This window comes from Tenebrio molitor, chromosome X (genome assembly GCF_963966145.1).
Source record: "Tenebrio molitor chromosome X, icTenMoli1.1, whole genome shotgun sequence".
NCBI classification, from domain to species: domain Eukaryota; kingdom Metazoa; phylum Arthropoda; class Insecta; order Coleoptera; family Tenebrionidae; genus Tenebrio; species Tenebrio molitor.
In genome coordinates, this window is record NC_091055.1 from 6497810 (window position 1) to 6516314 (window position 18505).

The window sequence follows — 18505 nt, forward strand, 5'->3', positions numbered from 1 at the left end:
AGAAATCGGTAAAATAAGCCAGTCGTTAGCAAAAATTTCAGTGCTTACAAAAATGTTCACAATAAAATGATGGATTTTGATGATTGCGTGAGTAGTGTTAGTTAATATGTTAGCAAAAATGGTAATCAGTTAGTAATTGTTTAGTGGAATGATATTTGCTTTCGGTAGAACAATTAATTAATGTCAATTGGTAAAAACTTGAGGTTCACCTTTTAACTGATAGACTTATGCTCCAAGAAGCTTTCGTTGTTTTAATACGGGTTGATAGGTATGCAAAACCGAAGTGTTAAAAATCTGAAGCACACAAATTACAAAAATTGAACACAAAAAAGTACATCATTTGTTATAATTATTTAAATTTTTTTAGAAGATATAATAGCTGTCCAACAAATGTCTTATTAAATTAGAATATTTAATTTAAAAAGCCAGGGCTTTTCTCACCTCTCATACGAACAAAATTTGTTCTTCAAAACACTGAAAGTTGTGGGATTATTTTCGCAAAATAAATAAATCAATTTCTAATTTCGCACTAGGCACAAGTGATGCTTTTATTTATATTTATTGACTATTTTAAAACATACTTTAAGATAAAACTGGAAATTGAAATTGAATTCGTGATTTACTAAATGAATAAATTTCAAAAAAGCAGAAAAGATCGAATATCGTTTCAGGCCGATTAAAAAATGTGTGTGTTTGACATGTTATAAGTATTTTCAGACTTACTTTACAATGTGCAATTTCTAGACAACTTCCTGCGTTCGTTCTTAGGCCACTAGCCTTTCCATTCTATTTATCTGTTTGTCCGTTCAAATTTAGCTTTTTTCTAAAAAGCCGACCGCTGCCAAAATTTTTAAAACTTCTGTATATTTTATGAGCAGTTGTATATCACATCTAAATTTAATCCCCAAATTAAGAGTTATATATAAAGCTGTAGATACGTGTATGCTTATATTAATACAAAATAACTTATCAGGGTGAGTGCGTAAAGAAAAAGCGATTGTTTTGAAAGCAACTGGCGTCAAACACTGGATCGCATACGCTTTCAGGAATGAGTGTTGCTTATAAGATTTATAAATTGTTTGGCGAACATCCCGAAATTAGGTGAGCAAGGAATCTGGTTGCGACGCTGGCCGTCTTCTCTCGTACTGCTTCAACGTGTGTATATGTTCGCATAGATGTGTCGCATTGTTCGATATATTGAAATTATTGGATTTTTTGGTGGACGTTATGCCCCTGTCGGACTCGCGGACACTATAGTGAAGTGATTACGTAAGTGCTGCACGTTTTCCCCGGAGCCATAAAGTTTGCCCCCGCAGATATAAACCGTCCGATGGATTATTATTTTTGACTAGTTTTTTCGACTAACAGATACACAGTAAGTATTCGATGGCTTATTCGTAGTTCTTTAGTTTAAATCAATTCAGGGTCTTGCAGCAAATACAAATGTGCTGACGCTATATATAGATGGAACTCACGACCTAAGATGTTGCACTTGTAAATTGTGAAACCTTTTTCGCTCTGTTATTATGTGTTTATTGCGACGGTGCTGTTTCTTCTTGTTTATTCTTCTTCTCCCTTTCAGCGCTGAATACATTCAAGATGCATCACATGTACCCTCTTGCCAAAGGCGATCCCTTGTGTCCTTTAGGTTTCCATCCTCAAGTTAGATGGCCCACTAGATGCAAAAGATGTTTTAGGTATTTTACTTTTTAACGATCCTCTTCCATCCGTTCACCCTCCTCGTCATTTTAGAGACTACAAAGAACACGGAGGGAAGCGAAGAGATGAAGATTCTTCACTACGCAGAGATGACACAACAGCGTCGACACCAAGTTTATCTTGGAATTCAAGGTACACAACTCGCTCTTTTTTACTCTCTACAATTTATAGACTCTTGATATTTCAATTTTCGGACAACGGACTATATTTTTCTTCCAAAAAAACGATCTACGTTGTTATCTTTTTTTTTTTTGTCGATACGCCAAGATTTGAAACGATGGGAACACATGAAACCCCAAAAAATAATCGAAACAACAATCAAAATCTTTGGCTAAAATTAGTGTTGTTATTTAAGTTTCTTTTAAGTTATGCCTACTGATCATCGAAGCTACGAATGAAGACATAAAACGGAGAAATCAGGAATAGATTTTACGATATCACATTCGATTTACTAAGGTCGAAGTTACATTAAAATTTAAGAAATCATAACATCGAAAAGAGCGATGTTTTGATTGAACCAAACATTTATTTGCTTTTTACGTTGCTTTTCGCACGTCAAAAATATAAGCGATACATTATTGATCTTTCAGTCAGTACTGGCTGTTATCATTTTGACAGTTACAACATTTAAAAATAGCTTATAATGTTATCAAGATATTAACACCTCTATTGAAGAAATAGTTTCTCATTTATACCAAATCAAAATGAGTAGATAGGGTGACAGAAACAAATTAATTTTATTTTGATGTTTTCCAAAATCTACAGGGTGAGCAACAATAACTGTTTCAAAACTGTGAATTGTACCTATTTCGGTTTGTTTTATTGACATTATTGACAGCTGGTATACATTTCAAATGTAAACGTCTTGGTTTTTGTAATCTTTTATTAAAAAAATGGTTTTCTCGTTAGAACATGACATAAAAGTCACCAAAAATCACCAGAATTTATTGCCAACTCAATCAGTACTTGTTGCTCACACACTACAATAAAGGAGATTTTTAATTCGCTATTATTCTGTATTTCTTTTTTTAAATTTTCATTTTTCCCGCGCTTTTGCGTATCAATGCGGGAACATTTGAAATTGGTTATTTTTTAGGACTAATAGCAGTACTGTAGTTTCAATTTGGTTGTAGGTCGTAAAATTTTATTGGATATTATGAGCGATTAACGGGCACAATTGTTGGGTTTGAAAAGGTTGGGATGCGGCGCGTGCCGTTTGCCGTACAATGCAAATATACCAAATGTACAATACAACCTTGCTTAAAATATTACCTGCTAGTGGTAAACTAGGATTTATAAGCCCTGCAAGATCTTTAACTTAAAGTACCATAAAATTTTACGACCTACAACCAAATTGAAACTACAATATACAGTCCTAAAACGAGTTGTTTTTACTTATTGTATTGTTAAGAAAGCAACAAGAACGCAAAAAAAAATTCTATATTTTTTCTATTCTCTTGTTTATTTTGATGGGACACCCGAGATTCTTTATTGATGAATTAAAATAAACATGTGTTAGAGAATCGATTTGATATTATGAGGAAATGGAGAACATATTAATTCTTAATTTTATTTGCTAAATTAGAATGGGAATCAAACAAGATGGTCTTCGTAAACAAGTCGTAATTAGTGTATACCCCAGGGAGATCAACTAATGCGAGACTTATTTGTATATTCACCGCGATACGGTATATTTTAAGAACTCGATAATAATATTGACGACAAATAAGATATTTTGTTACCACCCTCTAGCGAACTCCGGGTAACCCTAGCAATATGTTACCTAGCATTAGCTACACTTTCAAGGTTCACATTTAATATGTGTCTGCGACTGAACGCCAGTTTAACTGTTGTTCCTAACTCAGATGAGTGCAAAATTTTACAGTTTCGTTTTATTTTGTTTCTAACTTGAAACATTTAACTACACTGATTGCACTACGGGGGTGAAGTGCAGAAAAAAATGTAGATGAAATAAATGGTGATCAATTTGTCTGTAGGGATTCTGATAGTGAGAAAAGACGTAGCTGGGTCTCTAGCAGCAATTTAGCATACGACAATAATTCAGTAAAAAGCGAAAGTAATTATAGCAACCCTTCATCTTGGACGTCTACTCCAGATTTAGCAAAATTAGAAGATGACACTCAAGCCGTCACGACAGTCAGTATAAGATTGCCGAAGAGAAAACAAAAACCGATAGATACAGGACAAAGAGCAGGTAGAGAAGTTACGAATTCTGGTTGGAGAGGTGTACGTTAAAAATTGGTTCTAGCTTCCGACAGTTTTACAGTGAAAACCAACAAGACTCCAGTATTTAACAAAAACGATAGTTTAGCAGCGCGTGCGAAGAAATTACAAGCCATAAAGGAAGCTTCGGATGAAAAAAGTAAACGAATCCAAATAAAAGAAGTGAAAACAATCTCAGAGGAACCAACAAATCATGATGTACAATTTCTCATTCAAGTAATTAGATGTTGTGTTGTGTTAATCCTTGCATTCCTATTCAGTATTTTAGAAGCTTTGTAGTTTTGGGGCTTGTTTGAACCTCAAAAAATCTTTTAATTTTGATTATTAAGTTTTTCAAGAGAAATTTCAACACCCAGATGAATAGGATTGGTAAGAAGCATGCTCTCCATGAATAAAAATCAAATCATATCAGAAATTCTGATTCTCACAACAGTCACCAACTCGTCAATACACAACGAAGTCTCATCGACGTCACAAAACCATTTCACAATTGTCTTAAAATAATACGTATTGACTTAATTCGCACCATGCACGCTGCCTTTGACTGTACTAATCCAAAATTGTTAATTTTGTCGTTAAGTACACTGTTTTCTGAAATACTCCGTTGTTGAGGATGAATCACAAACTCGCACAAACGCGTCACATTCTCGCCTGTATTTCTGTCGAAAACGGTGTAGCCACTTATCTATTTATGAGCTCAATTTTCGTTCAGGGGCTCATAAGTAGACTCTTTGACAGTTTATACGGTGCTAAATTTGGTAATAGGTGAAACGGAAACCGACTGTTGCACCACCAGTCGAAGAACACCAAAATTCGGAAGCAGAAGATGACGCTGTGAGTTTAGCTGGAACGGAAACAACAGATACTACGTTAGTAGACGCCCAAGATTATGAACTGAGAGACCAGATGGAGAGTTTAAAGAAAGAATTGGAGGTGACAAAATCGAAGTGTGAACGGTTGGAAAGAGAAAAGAGTGACATCCTCCTTCGGCGATTGGCAGCAATGGAGACGACCACAAGTAAGACGACTGCGTCTGAAGTTCTCAAATTGCAACAGAAATGCAACGAATTTCAACAATCTCTGGAGGACTATCGAGATGAGAAGAGAAGTTTGACGCTTCGCGTGAAGGAACTGGAAGAAGATTTAGATCAAAGACCTACTGCACAAGCTGCTCAAAAGATTGCAGACGAGCTGAGGTCGAAACTCTTGGCAGCGGAAACTTTATGCGAGGAGTTGATGGACGAGAATGAGGATATCAAAAAGGAGTTGAGAGATATGGAGGAGCAGATGGACGAAATGCAGGACAATTTTAGAGAAGATCAAGCTGTGGAGTACACTTCGTTAAAAAAAGAATTGGATCAAACGACCAAAAACTGTAGAATTCTCTCATTCAAATTGCGGAAAGCCGAACGAAAATCGGAACAACTGGAACAAGAGAAGAATGACGCGGAGAAGAAGTTGAAAGAGGTATGGGAAAAAGAATTCGCCGCAAAAGAGTGTGGCTAGATTGTTGGTGTGGTTCCAATTTTTAGATATCGGGAGGCCAAACAACGTTAGCAAATTTGGAGAAGATGAAACAACTTGAACAAGATTTAAAACTGGCAAACGAAGTTTCAATAAGATTGCAGAAGGAGTTAGATGATGCAAATCAGAAACTTCAGGCTGAAGAGTCGTCAAAGACCACCAAAAAGAAAGCGCCAAAATTGGGAACCATCGGCAAGTTTCCTTCCGCAGACGGAGTAAGTGGTGTGAGATGTGGGTAAATGTTTCTCAAACAGTTTTTGTAGAAAGTTTCGCGCGAATCTCTCACCAGAGGTGGTTCTCAAGACGATCCAGCTCAGCTATTAAGAGACCTTCAAGATTCCATGGAAAGAGAGGCTGATTTGAGGGAACAGTTGAAATTTGCCGAAGAAGAGGTAATTATTACCACCGTGATTAGTTTTTTAATGTAATCTTTTTTTCATTGGGTCAGATTAATAAAAATTCATCTTCACGTGGTAAAATGTCCCCCGAATTACATATTTTCCAACGCAAATCCCCTTTAGTTTTGTTTGAATCTAAAAATAAAGATGTGAAGGAAAACGAATCAAATTTGGGTAAACCCATTCGAACTGAACCAAAACTTTTTTCAGTATCTACCCAAACCTTACTTTATCTAGAATCGTCGGAAGCTGAAACGCAAACTGTGTTTGATAATGTTTGTGTCAAAACTTGTCAAACAGATTTCGATATCGAAAATGAGAAAAAGTGGCCATCTCCACCACAAAACTTCATAGCCTCTATTCAATACCACCATCTAACAATGTCAAAAATTTACCAACCAGCAAGACTATTTTCTCCAATGGCTACGTTATTGAATGCAATGGGTAATGCTTTGTTTCGTAATTGCAGGCTCAAAATTTACGCAAGAAAGTGTCAAGGATAGAGGATGATAATGAATCTTTGGTTTTGCAGCTGAAGAAAATGGCTACTCGAGCCAGAAGTATGTCCGTCAACAAAATTATGCTGTGACCTGCATGGATTAACAATTATTGGTTTCAATATTCCCCTCTACTAATCCATTTCCTAATTACCATTTTCTACAGTTGCAATTATTCTTACTTTTCTTGCTTAAGTTTTTTCTTTTGCTTTTTAGTCATTTTAACAAACTTAATACTTGTGATTATTAGGTCGTAAATTAAGCCCCACAAATAATATAAGACTGACCCCAGAACCGCCTTCTGAAAAAGGTGACGTATCAGATGATGAAGACCCTGCTGAAATAAAATTGCAGTTAGAATTAAGTGAACAGGAAGCTTCAGTTCTTCGACGTAAAGTTGAAGATTTAGAAGCAGAAAATCATAGAATTAAAACTAAGAACAAAGATCTTCAAGACAAACTCCTTGCTAAAACGACAACAAAACGGACACTTGTAGGTGGAGAAAAGGGCAGCACTTTACAGAATCAAAAATTGAAGGTCTTGGAGGATGAAACAAACGATCTCAGGAAAAAACTCATAGAAAAAGAAAGAGATTGTGAAAGACTTCATGCAGAATTAAGTTTGAATCAGAAACGAACTAAAAGTGTCCAAAAAAGCAAGTAAGTGTGGAATAATCGATGTGTGAATGTTTTTCAAAGAGTTCAAACAGGTCTTTGGATTTGGATCAGCAAACTCTGGATTTGAAACGGCAACTTCAGGTTATCGAACAAGAAACAAATATTTTAAGAAATAAGATCCAAACGCTCGAAACAGAAAATGAAAAGTTAATTAGTGAAAATAAAAAACTGCAACTCCTCAAAGGGACGAAAAATCTTAAATCTGATAAAAACTTGGATAAATATATTGATCAAATCGCTTCTTTAGAAGTTGAAATTGGTGAAAGGGATAATAAAATAAAGGAATTAGAAGAAAAACTGGAAAAATCAATCAAACAAGAATCGTTGGCAATTCTAAAAGTAAGAAATTATGTTGTCTCATGTAGAATAATTTTTACATATCATTTAATAGGATGGAAAGTATAAGAAGTTCGCAGATAGAACTCCGAAGAAAATATCACACTTAACGTCAAAAGATCAATTAAAAACAATGGTAAACGATTTAGAAAGTGAAATTGGTAAAAAATCTTTTCTGAAGGTCTAGAAATATGAAACAACATGTTTTTTTTAGGTGAGATGATTGTAGCTATAAAAACGAGCGAAAATGAAAAATATAAGTTAGAAGAAGATGTGAAAAATCTGCGGCATCAAAATCAAATAAATAAAGCCGTTAAAGAACTGGAAGAGATGAACAAGAAGTTTGAAGAAATGAAAACTGCATTGGCAGAAGAAAAAGAAAAATTGAGTCAAGAAAAACAGAAATATGACGAACTAAATAAGTCTCTTGTCAAAACTAAAGAATCGTTATCGAAATCTAATCAAGAGAAAAGGAAGCTGAAGGAGCAAATAGAGAAATCAAAAGAAGAATATAAGAAGATACAAGACGATAAACAACACGTGGATGATGAAATCGCTAAATTGAAAGATAATTTAAGTAACTGTTTAAGTGGAAAACTTGAATCAAAAACTGACTATTTTTGTTTTTAGAAACTGCAGCTTATAGACAGGATGAGTTGGTTCTTCAAACACAAAAAGCCGAAACATTGAAAACGGATTTAGAAATCAAAGAAAAAGAATTGAAGAACTTGAAGAGAGAGCTCGACAGCAAGGCAAAATTAAGTGATGAGGTAACTGTTTAAAGTGGTAAGTTTTGACTCATAGTGTTTGAACCTATTGCAGATATCCGAGAAATCAAATAAAATATCTGAGTTAGAAAAGAAAATAAGCGAGGGTGAGGAAAAATTGAAGAAGGTGGAAAAACAGGGAAAAGAGAAGATTAAAGAACTGGAAATGAAAGTGAGGGAATAACTGATGGGAGTCGGTTAATTCATGTACGAGTACTTGTTTTAGATCGAAGAAGAGAAAAGAAGGAGCAAATTGAAAGAAGGAGAACACACAACGTTAACTGACAAATGGGATGCAGAACGTAACAGATTTAGTACACAAATTGAAGAATTAAATGCCAAAATTCTGAGTTTGGAAACCACAATAGAAAGTAAAAAGAAGCTCATAGAACGTTTGGTAATTTTGAACATTAATAGTGTTAAATTGATAATGGACTGATATTTCAGGAAGAGAACTTGAAGAAAGAACGAGAATCTGTTTCGAAAGCTAATTTAAAAGTTGGAGAACTAGAAAGTCGTGAAATTAATAAATTGAAAGATGAATTGAGTAAAAATAAGGCTAACTTGGCTGACATCGAATCCAAATTAGAGGTATCTCAAAAGAGTCATAAGAGTCTAGAAGATAAACTGAAGAAATCTGAAGCGGATATCAAGAATGAAAAAATAAATTTCGAGAAAAAAACGGGAGAATTAGAAACAGAGTTACAAGTAATAAAAATATTTTGGTAATTTTTTGTATGATGTGTTTTTTTTTTTATTAGAATGAGAAGAAGAAATTGGAATTAATGAAAGTAAATCACGATAAGCAAAATAAAAATAAAGAAATGGAACTTTCTTCACTGAAGAGTAAAATCAAATCGTTGGAATTAAATGCTGGCACTGGAACCAAAAGACTAGCAGAAATAAAACAATTCCAAGAAACTATAGAGAGTAAGTTACTAGGAGTATAATATTTTCATTTTTTGTACCGATTTAATCTTATTTAGAGCTAGAAGGTAATGTGAGCAAAGAAAAACAAAAATATGATGATTTGACAGGGAAATATGAAATTTTGGAAGAAGAACACGTCGTGACCAAGGCAAAATTAGTCATGGAAAAAGAAACAATAGAAAAGTGAGACTGTGTGCATTAAAGTTTGTTAAAATAAAATCATTTTTGTTTCAGTCAACTTTCAAACACGAAATCTGAATTGCAAGAGTTGGAAGCTGAACTGAAGACATTGAGGGAAACATACAACAAACAACATGATGAATGGATCAAGGAAAAATTAAACATGCAAGATAAAATTAACGAAATTGAGAAGAAGAGCGGAAACGGCAATGAATTAGAAAAAACCAGACTTAAGGCATCTCTGGAAGAAAAACAATCAGAACTAGATCAGCTTAAAAAAGAAAATGAAGTAATAAATGATCAATTGGAATATATGAGAAAAGAAAGTGATGAGCTCAGGAAAAAACTGGATGATTATGAAAAAGTAAATAAAGTGCAAAGAAACATAAGTGCGGATAGTTCAGCAATGGAGAAAGAAATAAGGCAGCTGAAAGCAAAGTCTGTGTCTGGTTTTAAAACTGTAAAGTCAAAATGTGACGATTTATTTTTAGGTTGAGCTCTATAGAAAAATCGAAGAAATTGGAACTTGGAGAATATAAGATGAGATATGATAATCAAATAACTATAGTAAATGGAGAATTGCAGATGTTACAAGGGCAGGTAATGAGATTTAAACGTGAAAGGGATACATACAAGCACATGTTAGAATCAGCCCAAAAAACTATAGGCGATTTGAAAAACTCTCCAAAAGTAAACAGAGAGAGCAACAGTCATTCTGTACATTACGACGAGGTAAGTCTTTTTAAAACTCTGAAGCATCTTTGAGCGATAAAATTTGTAGCTCGAGGAATCAAAAACGAAAATAGCTACTCTCGAACAGCAAATCAGTTGCATGGAAGATGAACTTTCTGAGGCCCGTTTAGAATCTTCTCGCCTTAAAACCGAATTAGTGTCAGAAAGATCATCTTGGGAAGTAAAGTTGTCCGAATTACATTCTCGCGTGAACGAACTAGAAGAAGAAAAGATACTGAGCAGCGGACGAACTAAAATTGTTGGTCTGAGAACGCGTATGGAGCTTGCATGGCAGAAAGAAAGAGAAGAACAACAAAGGTTACTGCAAGAAACAGCAACATTAGCCAGAGATCTACGACAGACACTTTTCGAAGTCGAACGAGAACGTGATAAAGAACGTTTGGAAGCAAAACGAAAGCAAGATCAATTCAAAAAGTCGTCAGAAGAGGATCAAGACGAAAACAAGAAAAAAATAACTGAATTGCAGTGCGATCTGTTAGAATTAAGGGATGCCCATGCTAAGTTGAGAACCACAAATGAGAAACTAAGACGAGAGAAAGAACGTTACGAGAAAGAACGTGAAGAATTCAAGATGATCATCAGTGGTAAGAAGAGAACAAGCCAAGAAGATGATAGAAAACTGAACAACCTTATTGAACAAATAGACTATTTGAAACAGTTGGCACCTGAATTATTTTTCTCAAGGGAGAAAGAGGCTTCGTATACACCGACACCTCCTCGAAGGAGCAGGAGTTCGAAATCGAGGGAATCTTCACCAGCTATAGAACGACGAGAATCGTCTTTGCCCCCTGAAGACAAACAACAAGAAGTACAGGCGCTCATGTTGAAGCTGGTAAGTACCGCCGAGGATCTTCGCCGAATGCAGAAGGCTTCGGAAGACGAATACGAACGGGAACGAATCAGACGATCGATGGGTATGAGAAGAGCAACTTCATCGGAGCACGAAAATGTCTCAGAATCGAGATACAGTTCTAAACCTTACGTGAAGAGACGAAGTACAGATGGAAGTCTGCACAGGAAGAGTTTATCGCTAGAACACACGATCGCCCAAAATGACCCAAAAATATGGAAAAATGATAATGATAGTATGTCTAGTCTACAGTCTTTAGACATGTCGTCAGATGTAGAAAGATGGTCTACAAGAGATACAAGTTTAGATAGTCGACTTTCCGGCGGTTCCACGCAAAGTGAATTTGCAGGTGAGAAAAAGAAGAAGAAGGGATTGATGGGTAAACTAAAGAAACTCACGAAATCAAGGAGCATCGATGATCAAGATCCTGGAACATTTTCTCCAACCAGATCACTCTCGTCTAAGGTTGTATTCTTTTTAATTCGATCTCATTTCGCTGAACTTCTCTTGTAGCAAAATTCTAGTTCTGAGCTTCTCGACGATAAGGGTAGCAAAAAGGACTTGCGGGAAAGAATCACCGGCATATTTAAAAAGAGCGGTTCCACGTCGAGGAGCAGCAGTGTGGAAAGACATGAAGTGAGGCACGATACCAGTTCTACGCACAGACCGCTTATGAGAAATGGCAGCAACGGAAATTTATCATCTAGAGCATCTCCAGCAGTAAGTTGAGACGAATTTATCGATCACTCTTAATTCGGTTGTAGTTTCAGGAACCAGAAAAGACATCAAAAACAAAAACTAAGAGAATTTAACATTTGAAACAATTTCCATTTTTTATCCCCTAAACTTCGTGTTTTTGTTGTTTGAAGCTAGAGTTTCATGTTAATAGAACTGTAAATTATATGTTTGTAAAACGGTTCTTCAATTAAAACCGACATAGAAAATTTTGTTTTTATTTGAAATCGTGACATATTAGTATAATCAAGTTATACAAGCCAAAAACATCTTGGAGTGCAGTTATAATAAAAAAAATTGATCAACTTTAGAAGTGTAGAATTTATACTAAATCGTGCTGAATACAATGTTCGGTAAGATACGTTGAGAAAAAAATTGAATTTTCCCTCTACGACGTCGACAGCTAACAACTACGAATAGGAAAAACTTTTCAGGCTTTCCAAAAGGGTTCAGTGTATTCTGGAATGAAGAAAGAGCGAGGGAGGGGGTAAAGGTGTAAACAGGTAATCCCAATGACAACGAGCCACCAGAGTCTCTAGAAGATCTTCGATATCGAATTGTTGAAAAATGTCTTCAGCTGATTCCAGATGTTCTTATTAACGTTCGACATTTATAATACCAATCACTTTTCAATAATAATCTAGTTTCATTTTCACCTGCCCGCCATTAGTTGTTATATAACCAACAATTTTTCAAATTCGATTTAATTAATAGGTATCAATTTAAATTTAACATATTTTTGCTCTTTTTCATTCCTTGACCCTAATCTGCAAAAAAAACCCATAAAAGTATAGGTAGCTAAAGAAAAAAAGAATGCACAAAGTGGGTCCCATTAAGTACTTGTGAATATAGTGACGATTTTGAAATATTTTTGATACTGTACACGCTTGTGCCCTTCGAGCCATAGGAGGTTGGGTTCTCACTAACATGTCGGAATTTTGTCGAATCATTTTGTATAATATTACATAACTAAACCTTGTCTGTCCATTATACCCACAAACATACAACGTGTCTCAGAAATAAGTACATTAATTTTAACTAGTAATAGAACTCGATAATAGCAACAATATACATATTTAAATTACTGAAAGATATGGCACAAATTTACCGGCTTATGGCGATTATTTGCTTCGCCGATGCCGATAAGCAAAGAACAAAAAACAAAAGCAAGAAAACTTTCACTTGTTTTTTCCTAACTTAAGCACAGCTGCTAATTGCTGCGCCCGTTGCCGTGACCTATAATGATAAGGGTGGAGGAGAAAAAAAGAGAATCATATGGTAGATATTAAATGAAAGCAATTTTAATAGTAAATATTTTAAACTGACCCTAATAAATCGCCCATACCCAAAATATTGACAAAATGTCTCCTAAAATTAATGCATTAATCCGTAAAAATTCTCATGAAGTAATCAGAGTAATCACTAATCATTACAAGAAGTGTACAAAGTGACCGCTGTTATTGTGAATAATGAAGGTGCCGACGAAATGATTCTGTCACTCTTTCCAACATTCCTCTGTTATTGCGAATTGTTTTGGCAACATGTTCCACCCGTTCTCTTAAAATTTCAATTGCATCAATTGGGATCGAATATACCAAGTCTTTCATGTACCCCCACAAGAAAAAGTCGTACTGAAATTCTCTGTGCTCGAGGAGCACTCCCGCACGCTTCACCATACGCCAATACAACATCTATATACAGGGTGTTATTGAAATGCGTGACCAAATTTTAACCACGAGCTACTGCTTCATGTAGAACTCGGAAAAAATATTTAAAAAATTCTGTCAAAAAATAAAATGACATTTATTTTTTGAGCTACAATTTTTTTTAATTGCTTTTAGTTTTCTACGTTATCCCACAACCTCGTAGGTAAAATTTCGACATATTTTAAATTTTAAAAATACACCGTGTATATCATATTTTATAAAATATACGCCAATGCGAAGTAACCTCTAGGAAATATGCTTTAAAACAAGCAAACCGCATTAGTGTACGTTTTATAAAATATGATAAACAGGGTGTATATTTAGAATTAAAAAGCAAATTAAAAATGCAATTAAAAAAAATTGTAGCACAAAAAATAAATGTCATTTTTATTTTTCAGGAAAAAAAAGTTGATCAGACAGCTCATCAAAAATAAAGATCCAGGCGCCCCGGCCAGAAAACTTAAGACCGGACGAAAAAGATGCACTTTTTGGCCTTGATAGACAAATAACTATTATAAAAAATCGTCTGAACATTTTTCCCTAAAGATTGTGAGGCCAAATCTGTAGGGTACTTCCCAGCCGGCTGACGTCTTTGGAGATACCGTCGTGCACATCACGTGTACAATGAGATCTATTCGAAGATAATAGATATTACACAATATGTATACCTATCTTACGTTGCAGAATTATGTTTTCAAGAGGACACAATAAATATTGGTTTTTTACAATTTACCGAGTTATCAATTTTACTCTCCCTAAAACGTAATTAATACTTACACAACAGGTTTTGTCAGATTTTGAACAGAAAGAAAACACCGCTCGCTTTCAAAATAGCGAACGTTTTGATAAAATTACAGAGGTAAGATGGAAATCAAAATGCCTTTTGATTGTCTATCAATTAGAATTATTGAGAAATATTTGAGTGAAATAGATGGAACTTGAAGTTAGCAACTTCAAGTATTTATTAAAAATAGCAGCTAATATATTCTATAATATCCTTTTAATTTTATAACACTTGCACATCTTTTGGCCATGGATTTTATTAAATGGTCGACATAGGCAAACTTCCAATCCCTCCAAGCTTCATTCATGGCATCAAACAGATCATTTATACATATTGCTTTAATTTTTATTCCTAATTGGGCTGTCAACATAATCCCAAAGATTTTCAATTGCGTTCAGGTAGGCCAACTTTAATCTTTTCTTCTCTAAACCAATTTTTAACAACTTTAGCAGCATGCTTGGGATCATTACGTTGTTGGAATTCATAAGTTAATGGCATCACTTAATCAATGAAACGATCCATTTTGCCCTGAATTCGAAAATGTGTCCTCATACCTACCATACGAACAAAAGCATTGCCATACCGTCATGGATCCACCACCGTCTTTCACTGTGGGTAAAGTGGATTTCTTTTCCAATCCTCTGTCCGAAGCTTTTCTGTTCTAATATAGTGTATACCATCACTTTTAATAAACAAATTAAACTTGAATTAATAATAAGTCGGAACTTCACATTATGTTTAGAAATAAGCGATTTCTTAGCGTAACGCCGATCAGCTAATCCAAACTCTTTTAATTTTCTTCTAATGGTTCACGCACTAATTGCAGAGCCTCCATGGTACCTCCAAATTTTCCAAAAATTTGTCGATGACAGAAACAAGTACTTTCTTACTGGCTGTAGCTTTTATACGATGATCCATTTATTGCGTTGGATTTTTTTATCATCCTAATCTTTGTTTTGCACCCAAGCATCTTTTCGCAATTTCTGATTTTCTCCGCTCATTGAATCATTCTAATATTTGTTGAAACCAAATGAAAGAAAGAAATCAAAAACGCATAAAAAAAAAGTTGCTATCGTTACGACCATTACAGAGTAAATATAATTATTCAATTTCATCGGCTGGTAGTAATGGGTACGATGCCCGGAAGGGAGCGAAGAGAAGCTATAGCTGCTTAGGGGAGAGGTTAGCCCGAAACGCGGACTTTTGGGAAGAACAGAAGAACACTTATAGAGATGTTCTTACATTTTGTTTTGTTTTAGACAGTCGGAATCGTAATTTGTAAATAAAATTATTGGCCTGAAATATCTCTTTTATCACTTCTCTCCTTAACCATTTCTACAAACCCATTGTTCGCTTTTTAAGCGATAACACAAATAAGTTGTTGATAAGTTTAGTCGGGGAATTCCCTATGTTCACATTAGTCTCAATATCGGGTTCGAATTGATCGAAGGAAAAAAAAATTGGCATTCGGCAAACGGACGTGGACCTAATAAGTTGGATTGTTTTCTTCTGTAATTAGTGTATGTATTCAGTTGTTTTAATAATAGTGCTAATAAAATTTCGAAGACAAAGTGACTTTTTTCTTATATACTTACTATTTTTTAGTGATTGTGTTAACAAACTATTATTGCGATATCGAGTCTAATTTATACACTCCTCTCACAAGAATCACTTGTTTCAAAATAACATCAACAAACCACCGCTAGTGACCAACACTTCAAATTTAAATTCTGGGGGTGAGTTGTTTGCCGATCCATTTCTGAATTTCTTGTTAGTGGCATAGACTGCAAAAAAACAACCTTTTGGAGACTCCACTTGCACTTACGTCCTCTTTCAGTGCTGGAAATTCCATTCAGAGCGTTTTTGAACTCCCAACATTATAAATAAACACTTCATTTTCAAATATATATTACATTATTCACATTAACTTACAGTTGCTATTTAAAAATTGGTCATTATTATGCGGTATGATTGTATTATTTGTGTATGTATCCTTCCTCAATGCCTCCCAAATACACATTATAGCCACTTGAGCATAGGTGAAGGGTAGCGTTTTATGATGAATTGTTACCTCAGGGTCAAATTTTTTGGACAACAACCACAACCATCGACCAGCGGTTTGTTCGGCAGTACAAATGCATTCGGCCAAAACAAATCCATGTTTGGATTCGAGTCCACCCCGTCACAGACGGGACTTTTTGGTCAACAACCGCAACAGCAAAGTGGAACATCCCTTTTCAAATCAAAAATCAAACACCAACAATCTGTTTGGGAGTAACGCTTTCGGAAACCAGACCACAGGAACTGACATTAAATTTTCACCAGTTACCGGTACATATACGACGCAACAGCAACCAGGTTTTGGAGCTGCTCTTTTCGATACACCAAGAAGCAATACAACAAATTCTTCGTTTGGACAAACCAACAATAAGACAGGATTTGGACAACCGCAAGACTTCGGACAGACACCAAGTTTCGGATCATCGACAATTGCTTTCGGAGTTCCAAATCAAACGAACACCTCCAGCCTGTTCGGAAAACCGACTACTTTTGTCACCACCACCAGCAATGCATCATCCACTTTCGGTTTCAACCCACCGTCGACTTCCAATCCCTTCAGCAAAAATGAAGCCCAAAAATCCTTTTCTCAACCCCTGTTCAGGACCACAACTACGCAACTTCAATCCGCTTTCAGTACAGGAGTATTCGGACAAACAAACACTCCGGTACGAGTAAGTTCCATACTTTTGATTTGTCTTTCTTTTATACGATTTTTGCAGAATACTACTACCAACCCGTTCCAAAAACCTGAGCAGACTACAACTGGATTCAACACAGAACAACCGGGTTTCTCTTTTAATCAGACTCAAGCTTCAAATTTAACCCAAGTTTGTAACCTCAACAGTTTTGAGGTGGATGCATCAAACAAGCACCATAAGCACCATAGGTGTCGGTCAGTCGACATTAACTTTCGGAGTTACCAATCAAAGAAATACTTCGATATTGTTTAACGAACCACCACCCATTGTTAAATTCGCGAGTTTGAAGAAAGAACTCAAGAACAAAAAAATAGTAACTGAGAAGGTAATTATGTGGAAAGTTTTAACACATGTTTTTAGAATTTGCGTCTCTAATAGGTGTATTATTGTATTCAATTTGGAGTCGTTTATGGCTATCTATTAAAGCACTTGTAGTCTAATAGATCTCTAAGAAAATTTTTATCAATATTTCAGTGTATTATTGTCATTTACACCAAAAAAACTCCAATAAAATGTTCAAACTCTACTTTTTAACATGTGTTGCAGATGTAGTTGCTTCCGTTACCTTGAATTACCAATTAATACAAAATTCCCTAGAATTTGAAAATTGAATTTTTTTTATTTAAAAGTTAAAACAAGGGTGCAAATTCTAAAAAATAACATAAAAAACTCGTTTTATAAGGGCATTGGCGCACTCGTCAGTCGTCCCATAGAAAACTCCCCTACGGTTCGTTTTCTACACTTGGACTCGTGCGCCAAATCAACCCTTATAAAACTTCTTCTTTAATATACTATTTTTAAACCTATTGCAGTTATCCAACAAATCAAATATAATGTCCAAGTCAAAAGAAAGAGAAAGTGACGCTGTTAATTCATTAAAAATGGTGGAAAAACTAGCAAATGAGATTGAAGAATTGATAACTAAAGTGGGGAAGAAACAACGAAATGAGGTGGAAGAATTATTAATTAAAGTGAATGAAAAAGTTGATGGGGGTCAGTTAATTCATATTATCCATTTTTTAGATCGAAGAAGCGAAAAGAGAGTGCAAATTGAAAGAAGAAGTACACAGAGTCTTAACAGATAATTGGAATGTAGAACGTGATAACTTTAATACACAAATTAAAAAATTAAATAAGAAAATTTTGACTTTGGAAATGACAAATGGAAGTAAAGAAAAGCTCATACAACGTTTGGTAATTTTAAACATTAAAAATGTTAAATTGATAATGGACTGATATTTCAGAATGAGAATTTAAAGAAAGAACGAGAATCTGTTTCGAAAGCTAATTTCAACATTGGAGAACTACGAGTACAAATTTGGAAAGAAATATTGAGTAAAAATAACGGCAACTTGGGATACGATGCTAACACTGGGACTAACGTACTGGCAAAATCAGTTATGGAAAAAGAAACAATAGAAAAGTGAGAGTATATTGTGGCCAGGTCCGTTAAAATAATATCATGTTTGTTAACTTAATTACTAAAAATGGTCAGAAGCACAAAATTTTCTAACTTTACTTTATTTTTCTCCTCAGTACATCACTCTCCTTCCTTTCTCCTTTTTCAACTGTCCTCCTCCATCCTTCCTCTCGCTAGTCTCGCTATATTTTTCGGCTGCTTTCGTTTTCACTCCATCCGGTGAATA

At 35.0% G+C, this 18505-nt stretch overlaps 2 protein-coding genes across 6 annotated transcripts; both read left to right on the forward strand.

The window, feature by feature from the left end:
* The first annotated feature begins 981 nt into the window (after positions 1-981).
* LOC138139770 (uncharacterized) lies at positions 982-11819 on the forward strand. Of its 3 annotated transcripts, none has more exons than XM_069060239.1 (24): positions 982-1375; positions 1583-1697; positions 1753-1851; positions 3717-3934; positions 3989-4179; positions 4729-5430; positions 5496-5702; positions 5751-5879; positions 5936-6329; positions 6633-7041; positions 7092-7398; positions 7451-7556; positions 7610-7972; positions 8026-8165; positions 8218-8334; positions 8389-8559; positions 8610-8870; positions 8924-9092; positions 9149-9275; positions 9327-9710; positions 9764-10004; positions 10054-11340; positions 11389-11595; positions 11640-11819. In XM_069060239.1, exons 2-24 carry the CDS (start codon positions 1600-1602, stop codon positions 11685-11687), a joined length of 6375 nt encoding a protein of 2124 aa, XP_068916340.1. In that variant the 5' UTR covers positions 982-1375; positions 1583-1599; the 3' UTR covers positions 11688-11819. The 3 variants fall into 3 exon arrangements, with proteins under 3 accessions (XP_068916340.1, XP_068916341.1, XP_068916342.1); XM_069060240.1 differs by having other exon boundaries at positions 3989-4161; XM_069060241.1 differs by lacking the exon at positions 5936-6329 and adding an exon at positions 6355-6445 and having other exon boundaries at positions 985-1375.
* Positions 11820-15516: 3697 nt separating this feature from the next.
* On the forward strand, positions 15517-18372 carry LOC138139809 (uncharacterized). Of its 3 annotated transcripts, none has more exons than XM_069060316.1 (7): positions 15517-15620; positions 15706-15836; positions 16177-16832; positions 16881-17184; positions 17672-17830; positions 17883-18053; positions 18104-18372. In XM_069060316.1, exons 3-4 carry the CDS (start codon positions 16236-16238, stop codon positions 17109-17111), a joined length of 828 nt encoding a protein of 275 aa, XP_068916417.1. In that variant the 5' UTR covers positions 15517-15620; positions 15706-15836; positions 16177-16235; the 3' UTR covers positions 17112-17184; positions 17672-17830; positions 17883-18053; positions 18104-18372. The 3 variants fall into 3 exon arrangements, with proteins under 3 accessions (XP_068916417.1, XP_068916419.1, XP_068916418.1); XM_069060318.1 differs by having other exon boundaries at positions 16177-16826; XM_069060317.1 differs by lacking the exon at positions 15706-15836 and having other exon boundaries at positions 15523-15620.
* The last annotated feature ends 133 nt before the right edge of the window (positions 18373-18505 follow it).

Coding starts and splice junctions, on each gene's coding strand:
- LOC138139770 (XM_069060239.1), top strand. CDS start 1,600: ATGCATCACATGTACCCTCTTGCCAAAGGCGATCCCTTGTGTCCTTTA. Junction 1,852..3,716: donor AGTTTATCTTGGAATTCAAG/GTACACAACTCG, acceptor ATTTGTCTGTAG/GGATTCTGATAGTGAGAAAA. Junction 7,399..7,450: donor AATCGTTGGCAATTCTAAAA/GTAAGAAATTAT, acceptor ATCATTTAATAG/GATGGAAAGTATAAGAAGTT.
- LOC138139809 (XM_069060316.1), top strand. CDS start 16,236: ATGCATTCGGCCAAAACAAATCCATGTTTGGATTCGAGTCCACCCCGT. Junction 16,833..16,880: donor AAACAAACACTCCGGTACGA/GTAAGTTCCATA, acceptor CGATTTTTGCAG/AATACTACTACCAACCCGTT.